General features: G+C 41.9%; 1 protein-coding gene across 1 annotated transcript in view; it reads right to left on the reverse strand.

Annotated features, from left to right (window-relative positions):
- LOC120718297 (amine oxidase [flavin-containing]-like) overlaps window positions 1–20,868 on the reverse strand; it is a 48,099-nt gene that overhangs the window by 13,530 nt on the left and 13,701 nt on the right. The window contains exons 3-4 of the mRNA XM_040006773.1: window positions 9,285–9,379; window positions 8,873–9,010 (exon numbers count right to left, since the gene is read on the reverse strand). Coding sequence (XP_039862707.1) covers window positions 8,873–9,010; window positions 9,285–9,379 — 233 coding nt within the window. The remainder of the gene's footprint in view (window positions 1–8,872; window positions 9,011–9,284; window positions 9,380–20,868) is intronic.

Below are 20,868 nucleotides of genomic sequence, written 5' to 3' on the forward strand. Positions count from 1 at the left end.
AGGGTGTCAAATGGGTTAGATCACTGCTTACTGTTCATATAAAGTCTTAAAGACTTGTGTCACCATATGAAACTATGAGTTTATTCTTTTGAATTTCTTCTTTTGTAATTCAAAGCTACTGACAAACAAAAAGGTGTAGTAAAACACTAACACACACACACGATAAAAATATAGGTAATAAAGACTGATTGCTGTGAACTGCCGATGCAGGGATTGGTTCTCAGGTGTAAGATAATAAATCATATCAAAACACCACCTCTGAAGCCAGTCTAAAGATTTCTTGTATTTCTATCTTGCAGGGCATTCATTATTGGCCAACATAAAATGCAAACAGTTTTACAATATCTAATGGTTTCCAAAACCCTGACATTTTCTCTGTAAGGCCCCATTTGAATAGCTACTAGAGTTTTGACTTTGCTTGTCACTGTGATTATTATAGCATTCTAAGACTTCCTTTACTTCACCTTAATATAGGTTGTTTCTTTCTGTTTAATAAGTTCTACCTTGAACAGCTGGGATAGGCTCCAGCGCCCCCCGCGACCCTGAAAAGGATAAACGGAAGCGAATGGATGGATGGAAGTTCTGCCTTGAGAGCCTTTCATTTGGGTCTTTTCGCCACACCCATAACAGGGTAGCCAAAGCCATAGTAGCCACTTCCATCACAGCTTAATGGTAAGCTCTGTCCACCAGCTGGTAAAAGGGAAATAATGTGAGCATCCCATCCCATTTTTAGCGCTTTAAAAAGGCATTAGTTACAGCTACGAGTAGATGCAAAAATGGAGAGAAGAGAAGGAGCAAGACTCTTAACTTCCACCTTGGACCACTGTAACACTTGTTGATGTGTGAACGTGTATATCAGTGTAAGCTGTGAGAGCAGTAACACTAGAATATGCATACACAAAAGCACAAACATGTGCACACACAGAGCACATACACACTGCCTGACAGTGATAGGTGGGAGCTGCTTTTGATGAGGCATGCTGCCATGGAAACCAGCCAGGAAGCTACGAGTGGCGTGTGTGAGTCTGAGTCTTCGAGTGGATCTTACAGAGATAGTAGCTAGGGAGACACAGTCACATGGGAGCTCCCATACACCAGAATGGATTCATTTAGGGTTCACATAACATGCCACAACAGCAGAAATAGAGAAATGTGTTTTCTAACTGCTGTCTGTGTTATGCTGGTGATATTTTGCAGCGCTGTTGTAAGTAGGTTAAGTCAATAATACATCAGTGCTAGGGACAGGGTGGTGAAGATCACGAAACCATGCTTCATTGTCAATCAGTCGCTAAATAAATGGACTAAACAAAAACCACAATATGTTACCCAAGTAATCATAGCACAGAAGACTTCTCATCTTTTCCTGTGCCTGGATGTTTTAAATTCAACAAGGAAAACACAGGGTGGCTTTTTTAAAAGCAGCCAAGTGAGATCTAGAGCAGGGGTAAGCAACCTTTCTGATGGCGAGTGCCATTTAAAATTTCCTCAAAGGTCATTTCGCCATATGATTGCATTAGCAGTAAATTTAATAACGCTCTATATGAACAGTTACACAATATACAGTGGGGCAAAAAAGTATTTAGTCAGCCACCGATTGTGCAAGTTCCCCCACCTAAAATGATGACAGAGGTCAGTAATTTGCACCAGAGGTACACTTCAACTGTGAGAGACAGAATGTGAAAAAAAAAATCCATGAATCCACATGGTAGGATTTGTAAAGAATTTATTCGTAAATCAGGGTGGAAAATAAGTATTTGGTCAATAACAAAAATACAACTCAATACTTTGTAACATAACCTTTGTTGGCAATAACAGAGGTCAAACGTTTACTATAGGTCTTTACCAGGTTTGCACACACAGTAGCTGGTATTTTGGCCCATTCCTCCATGCAGATCTTCTCGAGAGCAGTGATGTTTTGGGTCTGTCGCCGAGCAACACGGACTTTCAACTCCCGCCACAGATTTTCTATGGGGTTGAGGTCTGGAGACTGGCTAGGCCACTCCAGGACTTTCAAATGCTTCTTACGGAGCCACTCCTTTGTTGCCCGGGCGGTGTGTTTTGGATCATTGTCATGTTGGAAGACCCAGCCTCGTTTCATCTTCAAAGTTCTCACTGATGGAAGGAGGTTTTGGCTCAAAATCTCACGATACATGGCCCCATTCATTCTGTCCTTAACACGGATCAGTCGTCCTGTCCCCTTGGCAGAAAAACAGCCCCATAGCATGATGTTTCCACCCCCATGCTTCACAGTAGGTATGGTGTTCTTGGGATGCAACTCAGTATTCTTCTTCCTCCAAACACGACAAGTTGAGTTTATACCAAAAAGTTCTACTTTGGTTTCATCTGACCACATGACATTCTCCCAATCCTCTGCTGTATCATCCATGTGCTCTCTGGCAAACTTCAGACGGGCCTGGACATGCACTGGCTTCAGCAGCGGAACACGTCTGGCACTGCGGGATTTGATTCCCTGCCGTTGTAGTGTGTTACTGATGGTGACCTTTGTTACTTTGGTCCCAGCTCTCTGCAGGTCATTCACCAGGTCCCCCCGTGTGGTTCTGGGATCTTTGCTCACCGTTCTCATGATCATTTTGACCCCACGGGATGAGATCTTGCGTGGAGCCCCAGATCGAGGGAGATTATCAGTGGTCTTGTATGTCTTCCATTTTCTGATGATTGCTCCCACAGTTGATTTTTTCACACCAAGCTGCTTGCCTATTGTAGATTCACTCTTCCCAGTCTGGTGCAGGTCTACAATACTTTTCCTGGTGTCCTTCGAAAGCTCTTTGGTCTTGGCCATGGCGGCGTTTGGAGTCTGACTGTTTGAGGCTGTGGACAGGTGTCTTTTATACAGATGATGAGTTCAAACAGGTACCATTCATACAGGTAACGAGTGGGGGACAGAAAAGCTTCTTACAGAAGACGTTACAGGTCTGTGAGAGCCAGAGATTTTCCTTGTTTGAGGTGACCAAATACTTATTTTCCACCCTGATTTACAAATAAATTCTTTACAAATCCTACCATGTGAATTCATGGATTTTTTTTCACATTCTGTCTCTCACAGTTGAAGTGTACCTCTGGTGCAAATTACTGACCTCTGTCATCATTTTAAGTGGGGGAACTTGCACAATCGGTGGCTGACTAAATACTTTTTTGCCCCACTGTATAGAACCACTTTATAGAATGATATTTGTTCGCAGATGTTGGCAGCTATCAGCGAATAGTTATCAGCTATTTTGAAACAAAAAAAGACACTTTTTTATCAATAACACCAAATGAACTGTACAACAGAAAATACAAATGCTATTTATGGTCTCCTCACAAGAATGATAAGGAAAAATAAACTAAGCCAATATGGCATGTTTGTTAATACAGAGACACACATGTTAATGTGATCTCTGGTCTCCCACTCAGAGACACAGGTCTCCGAGTGTCCAGCATTCAGACGGCTACCTGAGGACACTCATGTGAGAGAAAATCTGGTCACACAGATATGTAGAGCCAAATACTGTCAATAAGGCTTCTGCAATGTTCTGAAGACAGTTAAACTTGTCAGGTAGTGATGTCCAGCAGGTGAAAATGCACAGCTGTGGATTCCAGCTGCTTCGATGTTGCATTAACTGGCATTAACTCAGCCAGTTAATGCGAGACAAATCTAGCTGCTCATTAAACCTTTCTGGTTTGATCAGAAAATAAAACATTGGTCCATACACCTGAAAGGCCCAAAAGTGCATTGTGTCTCGAGTCTACGGATGTATCCATGTATCTCCGTGGTGCTGATGCTGTGCTGAGCGGACAGCTCCTGAAGCATTTGAAGTGTCGGAATATGGAAAGCTAACAACGTCCCTCTCACCAGTAGGCTAAGTTATTTTTAGCCAATTACAAGTTGAATCTGGTACTTGGGGTTGTTAGTTAAGATACTGTCATTAAGAAGCGGCACAACTAATGTGTCTATGCAAGCTGATTTGCTATGTGCACCGCTGGCGCGGCCAATTATTTTTTGATGCACCTTCTCAGATTAATTTACTGTGTGTCGTGCCCAGGGCTGGACTGGGACAAAAAAAGGTATTAAAGTCATAAAGCCTTTGAATGAAAACAAATGCTGTTGTGACAGTGATGTAAAATCTTGTTGGCATATGTATGATTTCTATACATTTTACATCAGATAAAAACTTTGGTTGTAAGCTTCAGATAATTATTTAATAACAGCCAGACATTTTAAATGAGAAGAACAAAAAAAAGTATTTCTTTGTGCCCCCCTTTCCCTGTTAATGCGCTACCTGCCCCCCTGGCAAAACTTTGCTAGATCCGCCACTGCACAGTTACCAGCTGTCAGCTACATAAAAAAAGGACCCTGGTGTTATTTGTCTCTCAGAAACAGTTCATAACGTCCCTTCAACTCATTCATGTCACCTAAAAGGTAAACCTGTTTCTCCATCACCTGTTCAGCTCTGATGATTCAGTAAGGACATCTCCTGGTTTCATCTTCATGTTTCCCTCTCACCACATATCCAAATCGACATCATGACCAGCAGCTTTTACGGCTGTGGCTCCAGCAAACATCAGCTGATACTAAAAATTAATATTAAATAAATTCTAACAACAGCTGATGAAGCTTAAACGTGCTATTTAGCGCGACATCCAGCGGTTTCCTCTTTCTGGCGCAAAGTAGGCAATAAACAAGAGAGAAAAGCCGATCAGCTGATCATTGATCAGTTTCATGATTGAAGTAGCAACAGGAGAGAATGAGAGAAGAAGAGGCAGCTGTGCAGCAAAGACACAGAATAACTCCACCTTTGTGTCTTTTTTCATTCTAGCTGAAGTACAGGACAAACTGTGTTCCTTTTCAGCTCAACACGAAACTCGTAATAATATTTCTGAATGCGGGACGATTCCGTTTGTACGGGACGGTTGGCAACTCTACTAATTAACCTTATGAATAAAATAAAGTTCACTATCAGTAACATCATAGCACCCACCCAGCTGTATAGAAACTCCGTCATGCTAGCTAGTACGCAGTACGAGTTATTGTAACTGACTGTAAAAAGTCAGCATAACGAAAATAAACTCCACCCAAACTTAGTTTATATCTGACCCAGATAGACTGCAGGTCATAACTTCTTACCTGAAGTTCAGTTCACCTGACGCTCGGACCGGCGGCCGCCTTGGGTCTCTCCTCGTCCTGCCTCCGTTCTCCCTCATCCACGTGCAGCCTCCACCACTTGTTAATTTTACTGAATCTGTGGAAGCTCCATGATGCCACCACCAAACAACTGAGTTATTTTTACACACCGGCCAGCATCTGGCCAATCCAACACCTTTCATTGTTTATACCGTTACAAAAAAAATAAAAAATCATCGGGCCACCGAGCAAATGCCCATTATGCAAGATGGCCAGTCCAGCTATGGCCGTGCCATCAGTTAACCCTTCGCGTGCCAACTGTGGCACGCGTGCCTAGGGTTGCCGACCCCTTATCTAGAGTATTGTTCTGCACAGACTGTATTTTTTAGTAGCAGCTGTGCAAGTTTGAAAGAACACAGGTTTACAGAGGCTAAATAATGCTAAATAATGTGCTCCTTTAAAAATAACCAGTACTTTCTGACAAATAAATACTAGAGCAATATCATCAGCTGCCACTCCAGTGTACTCTAATCCTGCAAATGAACACCTACTCCATGGTGTTTAAATCTGGACCTTCAGTGAGCTATGCATAGTGTAGCAACAATCTCTCTCGGTTAGAGGAAGGAAGCATGGCATATGTGGCATACCATAAAATTCACTTTAAGGCTAGAATTGGAAAAGCGAGGGAAGCAGTGCTTTCCAAGTCAAATCTAAAAACTGGCATTAATTAAAACGTGCCAAGGTGAAAGCAATCTCTCTCCTTTCATCTCAAACAGCGTTCTGTCATTCCAGCCTGTCGCTGGAAGCTCTGTTTGCCTTGGAAACGGCTTGCATTGGAAAATGTAGCACGTTTCCTGTGTGTAATGTAGATAAATGTCTGGTATTTGGTGGAAGACTAGTGGGAGACCAGCATGTGAGGCAAACTGCTGCTAAAGGTAGCTAGCTCCTCTTTCTTTTTAAAAGATCAAATGTAGGCCTGTGTTTCTGTGGTTTTGTAGAATGCCATGCATTACTGTAGATTAAACAGAGTAAAAGCTTTAAATGAGTTTGAAATTACCTTAGCCTTAAACATTTCCACTATTAGTTGTGGTCCATAAAACACTGACAAGGAACATTTTTCTGTAGAATAATTACTTTTACTTTACTTATTTATTTACTTTTGATGATTTATCCACAATTTCAATCATCAATGCAGTTATACGTGTAATGAGGTGTTTTCATAGTGGTTTATTGTCTCTTTTGCTAAAGTAATGGTTCTTTTAAAAAAACAGAAAGAACCATCGAACACTCGTCACCGTGGAAGTGATAACAGAGCTGTACGTTTTAATTTGTTTCCAAAACCCCGCAGTCAGGACATGCTATATTGTATTTAGATAGAAGCTAGCGAGCTAACTTCTAACTCAGTTAAATGTCATAAATTCCATTTGCATGGATGCCTGGATGTTAAACTCAATTGTTACACCTGGTAGAGCAGAACGCTGATCATTTTATTAAAGATGAAAGACTTTAGACAGTTTTTCAACTCTCAGTAATGCCATAGTGATCGTTTGATATATGGACCTGCAGCGGAGTTTAGGCCCAGACACGGCTAGTGACGTCAGACTTAACGACCGGATTGGACTGGCTTTGAAGTTATAATTCAGTGACTGAAGATAGCCAACATAGGCACTCTCCATCCACACACAGAGAGAAAGCTCCCAGCCACGTTACTCAGCCCAGTGATTTACAATAGGGGTAGTTTCACCAGGGGACATAGTAGCAATGGAAAATTAAATCAGGTAGAAGAACACAACTCTGTTAAGGACAGTGGTGCGGCCTCACTAATGAGATATTGAGCACAGAATAACAAGAACAAAGAAATATAGCCTGAGTGTCTCTTTCTTCCTTTCCTTTTTGTTTGCCTTTCAACCACTCAGAAAAGAGAAACTGCATTACTAAAATCCCTCTGGCAAAGATTAACATCTCCAGTCACTAATGCTAAAGAAGGGAGGAGTGGTGGCTGTTCTGTAGACATATAGGAAACCACAGGAACATTTGGTTTTCTTTTTCATAGTACCTCAGTCTTCTTTAAGTAATCTGGAAAGCAATATAGGGGAGATATATGGGCAATAGTGATTTAAACGGCAAACTTTAGGGCTGAAAATGCAGCCAGAATAGAATAGAAAAGTCCCATATTGTATTTGTACATGTACAACAAAATTGTGGGTGCCCCATGCCAATTTTGCAGGAATAAAATTTAAATAGTAAGACAGCAGGAATAAATAACAAACATGAGAAATATATAAAATCAAGACTAATATATACAAACAAGAGACAAAAGACATACATTAGAGCAAAAGTTGGAAAGTCTGTGTGTGAGTGGCCTGAGTGATGAGGGTTACTCAGACCATGGCTCAGATTAGTGGCTGGGTGGGCAGGAGTGGAGTTTTTTGTGGCGAAGTGTTTGTTAATAGTCCAAATGGCCCAGGGGAAGAAGCTGTTAGTGAGTTTGGCGAGTCAAACAGGGGGTGGGCAGGGTCACCTGTGATGGCCCTGGTTTGTCTGAGACAGGAGAATCTGGCGATGGCCTCCAGGTGTGGCAGAGGACAGCCTTTTTTTGGCAGTATTAATTACCCTCTGCACAGCCTTTCTGATCTCAGTTGTGGGCCCTGTGTACACAGAGCATGCTCTCCACTGAGGAGCAGTAGAAGCCCAGCAGTAGCTTCTAGTCCAGGTTTTTCTTCCTCAGGACATGGAGGAAGTGCAGCCGCTGTTGGGTCTTCTTTACCAGGGTGTTTACCGAGCTTTAACCTAGGAATAAGAGGGAAAGGGGCATCTGAAGGAGGTCGGTTTGGCGATAAGGATGTCTGGGATTATAGAGTTGAATGTGGAGTTATAGTCCATGAAGGGCATCCTCACGTAGCTCTTCCTGTTAGCCAGGTGGCTCTGCTCCACATATTTCATTTTTTCCCCCAAACCACTGTCCAAAAAAACTAAAACTAAGAGTAAAAAAAAGATATTCCTTGTAGTTGGTCATTAGGTTTGCACACATCTCAGGAGGGTTTTGGCCCTCTTTACAGAAAATCTCTAAATGCTTTAGGTTTTAAAGCCGCCTACAGCACATTTTCTACAGGACTGAGGTCTGGTGTTATAACCAGTGTGTTACCATTGGTGTTCTTGGTAACTGGTCCCAGTCTTGAGATCATTAACAAGCTCCTCCACTGCTATATGTTCTGTCTGACCGTGTGTGGGGGGAGTGGCTAATTTTTTTGATTACAGTCAAGTGAACTAAAGTTAACAATGATGATAACATAACAAGTTATTACTTCGTTGTTAGTGCAAACAAAAAGATTCCCAAAAAATGCTTCAAACTCTACTGCTGATGGCAAAGAGGCTAGCTCTGTTAGCTCATGCAATGTATTAACGTTGCAACCTTGGTCAGTAAATATAAAAAAGTCAAACTGACAGGAAAAGTGCCAGCGGCAGAAAGTGGCAATTGAAAAATGTTGATAAAGATCCTTGTTGCCATGCCTACTGCATGATGCCAGAAAAGTAGCAGAGACTTGGATTTCCTTTCTATTGGATAATGGGTCAGACTCAAGATATGGTGCATCATCTTCTGAACATTGTCATCATTTACTCCATCACTTAAAGTGAAGAATACATCTGGAACATGTCATGAGTAAACATCTGTCACTGAGTACACAGAGATGACATAAACCCAGAGAGCTTGGAGTAGAAAATTATCTGCAATAAAAAAAAGACACTCACATTAACATAATGCACCAAGTTCTCCTGCTCGTTGACTTTGTAGGTCTTTATGCCGTACTCTTTGGCCAGACGGAGGATGCGGTTCTGTGTCGGTCCAATGTAGGCACCGCCTAGATCAACCCACTTTGCCTCCTTATTCTAAAAGACACATACTCACAATTAGATCATGACAAAAAAGAAAGAAAGAAATGTCACACATATTTCTGAAAAGGCTAACTGATCTATGCTTGTACTTCTACGCTCATAAATGACTTGAATGTAAATGTCATTTTTTTTCTGTATGCCCATTAAAAGCAATAGATACACTATCTTGGTTGTAAAATTAAAAAGGCTGGAAAGTATTTATATTACTGTTACTGATTGTCTCTTATATGAGCCGCTCCTACAGTAGTATTGACACTCTTTGCTTTACCTGCACAGTGAAGGTACGACCACCAACCCGGTCTCTGGCTTCCAACACTACAGGATCGAGCCCACTGGCTTTCAACAGCTTTGCAGCACTCAAACCTGCAGAAGGACAGAGACACCAACAGGACTTAAACATAAGGATTCAAGCAATATATGTGCTTTCTGTACTTGAAAAAAAAGCAATAGCAAAAGGCACACAGGGATTTTAAAGGTCTTTTAAAATTAATGACAAAAAGGGCTTCCAAAAATCCTAATGCTAGTTAGGACATTGTTATACCATCAACAGCTATTCCCACTTTAATTGTTTTCCGTTGTGCATTTACACTGATTAGCTTTTAGGTAGGCATGCAACTCTTAAATACAATTACATAACATTTGCTTTTCAAATGAACTGAGAGAGCTCTGGGAAAAATGGAGGGGGAAGGATGGGTGGGGGCTGTTGGGGAATCACAAACCAGCCAACCTGCTGATCATGTGGGGAGGAAGAGCTAACAAAAAAAGCACTGAGTACTCATTGGTTTAGCAACCGCAGAGTATACTGAAGAAAAACAGCTTTTCATACACTGACCTCTGGCACTCCTAGTTATACTTTAATTCAATAAGACTACTAAATGAATCTAGGCATGAACACACACACATGCAGAGAATTAGAGGGCAGCATATGGCTCTGAAGCGCTGATCTACAGGGCTGCTAAACACACAGAATATTGTTAAGAAGCTGTTCTTTAGAAGGGGAAACTGGGAGAAAAGGTACACCAAATTAAACAGCTAGACTGAGAGTCAATTCAAATTTGAAAATGTTGCTTCAAATCATTGTCAATGTGGACATCAGAGTCTGGAGCGAGGTGGTGGAGGCTCTGCCATGGTTTGGGGATGCATTACTGGCAGTAGAGCAGGGCGATATGGCCAAAAATATTTATCACGATATATATTTGAAAATTTGCGATAACGATATAACTGACGATATAATTGATGCGAGACAAAATACAACTCCACAACATTACTAGCGCAAAAAGACAACCTTCCATTTATTTTCAGTTAAACAAGAAGCTGGTTTTTATGTACATTAAAGCTTTATAAAAATGTAACAGTGCAAATGCAAATTCCTTGCTGAAAGTTTAACCAAAAGGCATTTCCAGTAGAAATGGGCTGACATATCCTGAGCATAACCATGTATAATATCCACTGAAGTTAAAAAGAGGTGCTTTGCAACATTAAACTGCAGTGTGCAGTACATATTTTTCGGACCGTAAGGTGCACGGGATTATAAGGCACATTAAGCAAAACAAAGCAGTCACATAAATCAAACTTTATTAAACTCATTCTTCTTGCTTCCTCCATTTCTGTACCATTGATTCATTAATGTTGAATTCTCTGGCAGCTGCTCTATTCCCATGTTGTTGCAGTATATTAATGACTAACCTTGTATTGTGGATGGATTATCTCAGTTGTTCTCCTGACTGAAGTTTGGTCCGTTTACAGCATCCTGCCATGCGACTGCATTTGTCTCTAACTATCAGGAACCTTAACGTTAATTTTAATAAGTGGAAAAGTGTTAGTGTTCGTCCTCCAGCTTCACTGTTTATGCTAACATAGCTGTGTCGCTAGCGATCACGTAGCACATCATTATATACCAGCTAGCCCAACTTCAGTAACCCTACAAACGTCACTGCTGTTTAGTTTCCTGTCTTCATTTATGTTGGAAGTGATAGCAGAGCTGTACGTTTGAATTTTTTCAGAAATCTCTCAGTCAGAACATGCAATATCATGCTTAGGTAACTAGCGAGCTAACTTCCGCTAGCTTCCTGCTAACTTCTAACTCCGTTAAATGTAATAAATTTTGTTTTCATGGATGCCTGGAAGTTAAACTTCATAGTTACACCTGGTAAAGCAGCAATGCTGATCGTTTTATTAAAGATGAAAGAATTTAGACAGTTTTTAACTCTCAGTGATGCTGCAGTGTTGTTTGACCTGAATCATACAGAGTTTAGGACCCAGATTACTCCCAGATTTAAGAGCATCTTAGTCCGACAAATACGACAATAACGACGGCCGATTGTATGTTCTGCAAAAAATGTGCTTTGTCGTGTATCTGACGGACAAACACCAAACCAGTTCCACATCACTGAAGTTGCACCATTTTTACAAACCAATTCTGGTTCATCTGTTTCACTCAACAATCGACCATGTGTGTATGAAAACAAAGGCACCGCGTATGCGCGTTTTACTCATATTCTATCGCAATATTTCATTTTCCTATCGTTGCCTAACATTATACCGGTATTACCGTGAACGGTATAATATGGCCCAGCCCTAACTGGCAATGTGGAAAAGTACTTTCAGATGTCAATCCACCATGGCACTGTGAATAAAAAGATGAAGAATCGCCCATGAGCAAGTAGTTGGTGACAGTGTGGGGGAAGAACTCCCTTTTAACTGGAAGAGACTAAAGGAAGTGGCAGTGAACAAATGGCGGATGACCGGCTTTTGATTGTGAGGGGCAGCCAATTTGGAACAAAGTCAGGCTTAAAGGTAACAGCGTGTTTTATTCTTGAGGATGAGCTGAGAACTTTGTTGAACTGTGCAAAGCTACTGGAGTCTAACAGAAAAAAATGTTAAAGAGAAAAACAGGCACTCTTTAATAAAACAAAAATGAGCATGCCAAAAATCACACAAAAGCCTACATACTGCATGTTATATTCATTGCATGTGCATCAGCAGACACTGATAAATGAGGAGCAGAGAAGAAGGGGGTAACTTGTAATAGAAAACAGCACAGAGCAAAATGTCTCTACTGTCAGCAGGTACCCACATCTGTGCAAATGTTTTCATGGCTTTCGCCCTAAATTCCCTTCTGGCCTCACCATCTTCACCCCTATATTCTTTCCTGCCAAATCCGACTAAGCCCTATTTGATCTGGAAAGGTTTACATTAGTTTAAACAGAGTTTATTTTGCATTACCCAGCGTCAGCCTCCTCTCCATGTACAAAAGCGCTCAGCCTGTCAGGCTTTGCAGAAAGCATTAGACTTGACCAGGAGGAGGCTCACAAATCTCCATTAAATTGATGCTATTAACCTACACTCGGCTCAAAAGGTCACTCTCTGTCTTGGAAAACAAAGAACATCTGTCTGCATCTCTTGTTTATGCCTACAGCAATCGCTGCAAAAGTAGCTTCCCGTTGGACTAGTCCTTTGATCAGAAAGCTTATTTATCCAAATCAAGGCTTCACTTTTTATCCCCCCTTTTCTTCAATTAAAAAACATGGTACAAAAGCAACTAATAGATCAAAAAGTGATCATCACTTCAAAAGGATGCCGGCTGAGTTTTCCCCTTATGTTTACTTCCATTCCCCCAACAACAATAAAGAAAATGAACACACTCAGGCCGAGCTACTTCATGGACCAAAAAGCCAATGAGGCAAGAAAAAGAAAGAAAATAAAATAGAAACCATCCAAGAATCTCAGTCAGAAATCAAAACCAATCATACAATTACTTTTTTTCTTCACTACTGCTTCATGCATTTGCTCTTTTTGTCTGTTTATACAGATAGAAAATGTTTTTGAATTTCTGTCTTTTTGCAATACTTACTGCAGTAGTTTGGGGTGCAAAGGTAAAAATTCAGCGTCACTGAAGTTCTCTGGCTGTTACTCAAGAATTTATGAGCTGATTATGAATGCATTCCACACAAATGTCTAGTGGGATAAAAAAAGTTATGCTTTACATTCAAAAGGTCAGAAGTCAGGTCTGGAAATTATGTTGGTGGTGGCAAATAATAATACAATAAAAATATTAGAAGCTCACAAAAAATTAAGCTAAAATCTGAACTGCTTTCTACATTTTAAAGAAAGACGAATTTTGACCTTAAATCAATGTACAATGGCATTTTTATGGAGATAAGCTAACAATGTTTCTGAATAAAACTTGGTCTCTGGTTCTGAATTTCTAGATGCAGAGGATGAATGGTGCAGCTGTTCCGGTGTAAAGCTGAAAGTGACGGCTGAAACTGCGGATTTACAGGTCAATGGACATTACCACCTTCACTTATGGCCACATATAGCTGGTAATGAGCAATAGAAGACGAGCTTGATATTTATCAAACAGATGTAGTTGCCTTGAAGTGCAATCTTCCTGACATCTGAGGAACAGCTGGTGTCAGTTCAGCGGTGCTTCTCATCCTTTGTGCAGATGTATTTAACGAGGGACCAGACAAGAGAGGAGGAGTAGTATAAGTAGAAGTATTATATTATGGATCGCTCCCTGGGACACCTGGGTGCATTTAATTATGTTAACTTGCCTCCTCGCTTCCTGCCATCTCATCTCTTCTTTCTGTCTTAGTGAAAATGTGCAGGAGACATCCATGAACAAGACTGAAGAACACAGGAGAGAAAATGAGAAATCCTTGCTTCTATAGTATTAGTCTTAAGAGATCCTGTCCTTTTGAGGGATGCTTCCCTCGCTCTTAGCTCTTCCAGACACACTTATCTCACCTGTCCTTGCCTCTTTGAGGTGTTTTTAGGAGCTGGAACATCCTTTGTGATTGAGAAGGGTGAATGATTTTGAGGACACTGGAAAGAGGGTGCAAGAACACTTCAGCTTTGGGGTGACTGTAGCTCAGGAGGTAGAGCAGGTCACCTACTAATTGGAAGGTAGGTGACCTTCCAAATAGAAGGTAACCCTGGCGGAAGGTGTTACATGAATAGGATGAGGGACCTATGGATTCTTCGATACTCAACATCCACAATGACGGCGAAACAACTAGTAGCTCAGTGTTCCAACATTCGAAAGAAGGGACTGCTCTCACAGCTAGAGATTGACGAGGTACAACATAAATGCTACGGCAAGGGGGAGCCAGGACGCCAGGTCAGGGGGGAGATATCATCACCCCCACCCGAGATTGGGTACCAAGCCCCAAGTGCGATAGGAGAAGGATCGTTGAGTGCGAGAGGAACTGACCTGAAAGATAGGATCATGGCCAAGCTTGAAACCTGGACCCCCCGTAGCCGGTTACCAAGATTACGTGAAGTACCCTCAGAAGGTCTGCTAGATGATGTTAATGCAGCTCTACGGACAATACCTACAGCCATGATTACCGACACTAACAAGCTGATCTACAATACGGCAGTAGTGATCAGTGAGATGCTTGGCTACAAGTTGAACAGCCACAAGGGGCAGTACCCTCCATGGAGAAGGAGGCTAGAGGCTAAGATCAAGGTAGCACGGAGGGAGGTTAGCCAACTATCGGAGTTGCAGAAAGGCATGATGAGGAAGGTGCCTAAGAAGTACAGGAAGCTGTCCATACCTGAGGCCTTGGAAACTGCCAAGCAACGGCTCACAGCCTTGGCCAGCCGCTTGAGGAGGTACACCAGAGAGATAGAAGGCAAGAGAATAAACCAGCTGTTCTCCACAGAACCAGCAAAGGTGTACTCTCAGTGGCAGGGGAACAATATGAGAACAGCACCACCAAGGCTGGAGGCAGAACAATACTGGAAGAGCATATGGGAGAAGGACGCAACCCATAACGGCAATGCTAAGTGGCTAGTGGATCTGAGGGCAGACCACAGCGACCTCCACGAACAGGGTCCAGTAACCATCACCGTGGCAGATATCCAAGAAAGGGTCTCCAGTATGAAGAGTTGGACAGCACCAGGCCCTGACATGGTTCACGCCTACTGGCTGAAGAAGCTGACTGCACTCCACGAGTGCCTGGCAGCACATATGAACCAGCTGCTAGTTGACAAGAGACACCCGGAATGGACCGGTCCCCTCCAACTACCAACCAATAACCTGCCTCAGCACCACGTGGAAGCTCCTGTCAGGCATCATAGCGGCCAGGATGAACAGGCACATGGGTCAATACATGAGCGGGACACAGAAAGGGATGGGCAAGAATACCAGAGGCACAAAACACCAGCTACTGGTAGACAGAACAGTCAGCCGAGACTGCAAGACCAGGCTGACCAACCTGTGCACTGCCTGGATTGATTACAAGAAGGCCTATGACTCAATGCCCCACAGCTGGATACTGGAATGCCTAGAATTGTACAAGATCAACAGGACCCTAAATGCCTTCATCAGGAACTCAATGGGGTTGTGGCGTACAACACTAGAGGCCAACTCCAAGCCCATAGCACAAGTCACCATCAAGTGCGGGATCTACCAAGGAGATGCTCTGTCCCCACTGCTGTTCTGCATAGGCCTGAACCCCCTCAGTGAGATATCTGACAAGACTGGCTACGGATACCAACTACGGAATGGAGCAGTTGTCCATACAGCTTGATGGATGACATCAAGCTGTATGCCAAGAGTGAACGAGACATCAATTCACTGATCCACACCACCAGGATATACAGCAATGACATCGGAATGTCGTTCGGGCTGGAGAAGTGTAGTCGGATGGTAACAAAGAGAGGGAAGGTAGTCAGAACAGAGGGGATCAAACTACCAGAAGGCAACATTGCAGACATAGAGGATAGTTACAAGTACCTGGGGATCCCACAGGCGAATGGGAACCATGAAGAGGCCGCTAGGAAAGCTGAAACCACCAAGTACCTGCAGAGGGTCAGGCAAGTCCTGAGTAGTCAGCTGAACGGTAAGAACAAGATCCGGGCCATCAACACCTACGCCCTGCCCGTGATCAGGTACCCTGCTGGGGTAATAGGCTGGCCAAAGGAGGAGATAGAAGCCACTGACATCACACCAGGCAAGACCCCAGGTGCCAGGCTGTGTAAAGATGCCCCAGAGACAATCAATTCAATTCAATTCAATTCAATTTTATTTATATAGCGCCAAATCACAACAAAAGTCGCCTCAAGGCGCTTCATAGATACAGAGAAAAACCCAACAATCATATGACCCCCTATGAGCAAGCACTTTGGCGACAGTGGGAAGGAAAAACTCCCTTTTAACAGGAAGAAACCTCTGGCAGAACCAGGCTCAGGGAGGGGCGGCCATCTGCTGCGACCGGTTGGGGTGAGAGAAGGAAGACAGGATAAAGCACATATCCAGCACATAACAGCAGCGTGCAAGATGCTAGCAGGCAGGGCATACATGGAATGCCATAACCAAGTGGCCGGCATAGTATACAGAAACATCTGTGCCGAATATGTCCTGGAAGTTCTGAGGTCAAAATGGGAGACGCCCCCAAGGGTGGTGGAGAATGACCGAGCTAAGATCCTGTGGGACTTCCAGATACAGACGGACAAAATGGTGGTGGCTAACCAACCGGACATAGTGGTGGTAGACAAACAGAAGAAGACGGCTGTAGTGATCGATGTAGCGGTTCCGAATGACAGCAACATCAGGAAGAAGGAACACGAGAAGCTGGAGAAATACCAAGGGCTCAGAGAAGAGCTCGAGAGGATGTGGAGGGTGAAGGTAACGGTGGTCCCCGTGGTAATCGGAGCACTAGGTGCGGTGACTCCCAAGCTAGGCGAGTGGCTCCAGCAGATCCCGGGAGCAACATCGGAGATCTCTGTCCAGAAGAGCGCAGTCCTGGGAACAGCTAAGATACTGCGCAGGACCCTCAAGCTCCCAGGCCTCTGGTAGAGGACCCGAGCTTGAAGGATAAAAAAAACCGCCCGCAGGGGCGTGCTGGGTGTTTTATATATATATATATATATATATATATATATATATATATATACATATATATATATATATATATATATATATATATATATATATACATACATATATATATATATATATATATATATATATATATATATATATATATATATATATATATATACAAAGCATGTGAACAAACATAAGGCAGCGCAATTTAGAGCTATAATGCAGTGTGAATTGGTTCCTCTGCTGTGCGCTCCAGTGCAGTTGGATTCCTTTTCCCATCTCTGTACTCCTGTTTTTGTCTCCCAGAAAATCCCTGTATATGTTTTTCTCCCCTGATTTCCCACCACTGCCTTTCTCCTCTCCACCACAGCACCTTAGGGTTCTGGTTGACCTAATTGCTTGGTGTCTCTGAGACATTTGAAAGGGGGGGGGGAACTAACTGTTACATTATATTTTTATTGGACACAGAGTCTAACGTAAGTTTTGAGACTACTTGTTTATGGGTTGGACCTTATTTGATAGAGTGGAGTAAGTTTCCGAAGCTTTTTGCACAGCTATGAGGAGCACACACGTTTCTTTTCATCCCTCTGCCCTCTGTGCTGGAAAAAGAGACAGTGGCAGGCACAGTTTCCCTGACAACAGTAATTGTTAAGATTTGGTCACTTGGCAGGAGCAAACCGTATTTGTATACTGTGTGTGTGTGTGTGTGTGTGTTTGTGTGTATAAAGATATCAGCCTGTCTCCCACGGTTTCTGAAAGTAAACGTTCCCAGTACAATTCACACTCATTCAAAACAAAAATCCAGGTACTGCAGAAAGCTGCCACAACTAAGCTCAGCCACAATCCCTGCAGAGCAGCTCACTTCAATGTCAGGTGACACCCTTCTACATATCCAATCTGCTTTCTCATAAGGGGCCCACCTATTGCTCACCTGCAAGCCCATTTGTAACCCAGGTCTACCCTACAAAAGACAAGGTCTGCCTGGTTGCCTATGATTTGCCACAGTCATGCCCTGTTTATTAAGTGTGGACATGAGCTTCTCTCTGTTTAATTTAACATCATTTTTCCATGACATGACAAAACATGACAAAATCAGGATATGGGTTATGACCGGGAATAGGTGTGGCCATGTAAACCAGGCAGCTTCAGCTTCTGCTTCTTGTCTCTGATTATTTAATTCATTCCAAGAATTAAATAATCTGGCTGAGAACTAATACGATTCCTGTGCCATAATAGCTGCTCTACCTACACTAAACCTGTAATCTTCAACACATAACATCCTTCTTATCAGTAATGGGTGGGAGTAATGGATATTTGTCCATCTAGCATGTGATTGTGACTGTAGTGAATGTTTCAAAACTGCACTCCTTTGGCCATTTCCTGTTGCTGCTTTTATCTCTTTTCTGCTGCTTGCTGTTTTCTATCATCTGACTTTCCCTCATTCCACCTCTGGCTTACCACCTGCCATTTGTCTTTTCACTTCTAATTGCTCTTGCCATGTTTTCCCCCCAGTGTTTCGTAGTTTTAATAGCCCCAATCACATTAACAGCCCTCAACTACACCAGATGAGAGCTGACAGACATTCAGCTCAGAATCAACTAACAACTCCTAAATGGCACTGTTTTTTTTGTCTTTTCAGTCTATCACCTGTCTTCTTGTCTAGCTGACAGTTAGATAAGAAGATTCACACTAGAGATGTCACTAGAACTGATACTTAGGATACCAAAATTCTAAAAATGTGACAGCACCTAGTTGATTTGTTTTTTCAGAACTATACCTCGTGTTCGTGTTAGAGATGCATCATTAATGTGGATGGTCTTTAAAGTGAGTGAAGACACAACGTTTGCCAAAGTAAACCATAAGGGGGCCACCTTGAAAACGTTCAATTCAATTCAATTCAATTTTATTTATATAGCGCCAAATCACAACAGCAGACGCTTTATATTGTACAGTAGATCCTACAATAAACCGTACAGTTCGTACAGAACAACAAACCTATTCAGACACTTGTGTTGTGTTCCAGATATCTTGGAACTCACATGTCAGAACTCTGGAGTGATGTCACTCCTAAGTTAGTGCGATCCAGAAGAAGCTGGGGAAAATTTGTTTTGTTTCGGTTCTTAGCAAAGCGGCTAAAAAACACATTCATGGACAGACTGATAGAAAGTACTCAGTGCACTGAGATGGCTTATTTAGTAAGTCAATAAAAACCCCACAACAGTTGCAGTACAGATTAAAAGTTTACAGTTTTACTACTTTTTACATCCAGTGCCTGCATCTTGGATCGCTAACTTGTGGTACGTAAATCTGCTCTGACTTTCCAAGTGTGAAATCCAAGTTTGGTGGGGCATTCCACAAAGATATTTTGACTGGGAACCCCATTAAATCACCTTGACCCAGCTGAATGTGGACATTTTAAAGACGCTAACAAAGACAAAGTGGCTGAAGATAAGCTATTCAGTGCTCAGAGGTAACCACAAGCTCTGCTTTTTTAGTAAGGTAAAATCTCATTTCAGTTAATTATCTGTGTAGCCTATAACATGCTGTAATTTGTGAGAAATTTAGTTTAGTAACTTTTTTATCATGATAATACTAATAGGCATTGAAGAACATTTTCTTTTTACTTGTATGCTCTCAGTTATAGTTCTTAGAATAAAAATTATAATCTGCAAAATTCAGACATACATAGATAAATAAGTCAGAAATTGGAATTGGCCAAGACAACTGCAGTTTGTGTCAACTCTTACTCGCTGGAGAAGAAGAAGGACTTGCAGAAGGACAGGAAAAAGTACAAATGGTACAGCAAAACCTACACGTGGAAATTTTTTTTAAAAAGTGCAGCTATTGTGATGGCGCCACCCTGACTCCTTGATTGAAAAAAAGGTATAAGAGTCAGGTATGGAAATACTGTGCAATTTATCATACTGCAAAATCAACTATGTTTCGCAATGGCTACTGTTATACAAAAGCTTAGGCTAACATTATGTAATGATCATCATACCTCATAGTAACGTTACAAGGCTACTCTGCAACCATCCTAACATTTTAGTCTGTCATGTCAACAAACTATAATGGTAAAATTTTAAATAACTGGTCTGCCATCACTGTGTCAGAGATGGGATAATCACTCTGTTTTTGTTGTTTGTTTGTATTTTTTTAAACCATGGTATTAAATTGGGTGTAGAGAAGTAAGTATGTGATTCTATGTGCGTTAGTATCATCTGCTAAATTTCTGGTATTGTAACATCCCTAATCATAGCAATTTTGTAAGCAGATTAGCTTTTAGCTATAAAAATCAAGAGACACACTAGCTGTTTCATTCTAGCTGCAACTGCACGTCTCATTTGCAGTCGCTCAAATGCCCACTCCAAAAACGAGTACGGACAAATAAGCCGCTGTTTGCCTGCTAGGCTTCACCACAGTTCACTGTATTCACGTAACTAGACCAGTCAACCATGTTTGTGTTGTTGGTGCTTTTTGGAGCATTTGTAATGCAATTATTTTGCACATAACATTACCTGCTCTGATATTTTTAGCAAAAAGAGAACCCAAATGCCAGATAGAGAAAAACAAAAGTTATTTTGATGCACTTGCAGAGGGTGAACAAAAAATACAGCATGCTGTCAGAAAAAAGAAGAGCCTGAGAAACACTAGCAAAGAATGCACGGGTAAAACACAAATGAGGGTTTAAAACAATATGACAAATCAATATGCACATTCGGAGTGATTCAAAACGAGATACAAGTAGAAATGATCCAAACTTACTGTGTCGTTAACTGTACCAACTCTTCTACCAACTATTTAGAGAGTCAGTGCTCCAGTTTGTCAGTTTTTGTGATGAATTAATTTCTATTATTACTTTTTTATATGCTAGCAGTAATTACAGTTAGCAAAATATGATCATACAGGCTGGAAAAAAAACAATATAGCAATGAGGAAAAAAAGGCCAAACTGGAATCATAAATCAGAAGTTCATAAACATGTTGGTGACATGGTGGCTACATCCAGCTGT

The sequence above is a fragment of the Simochromis diagramma genome, unplaced genomic scaffold (genome assembly GCF_900408965.1).
Source record: "Simochromis diagramma unplaced genomic scaffold, fSimDia1.1 OVJJ01000514.1, whole genome shotgun sequence".
Lineage (NCBI taxonomy): Eukaryota > Metazoa > Chordata > Actinopteri > Cichliformes > Cichlidae > Simochromis > Simochromis diagramma.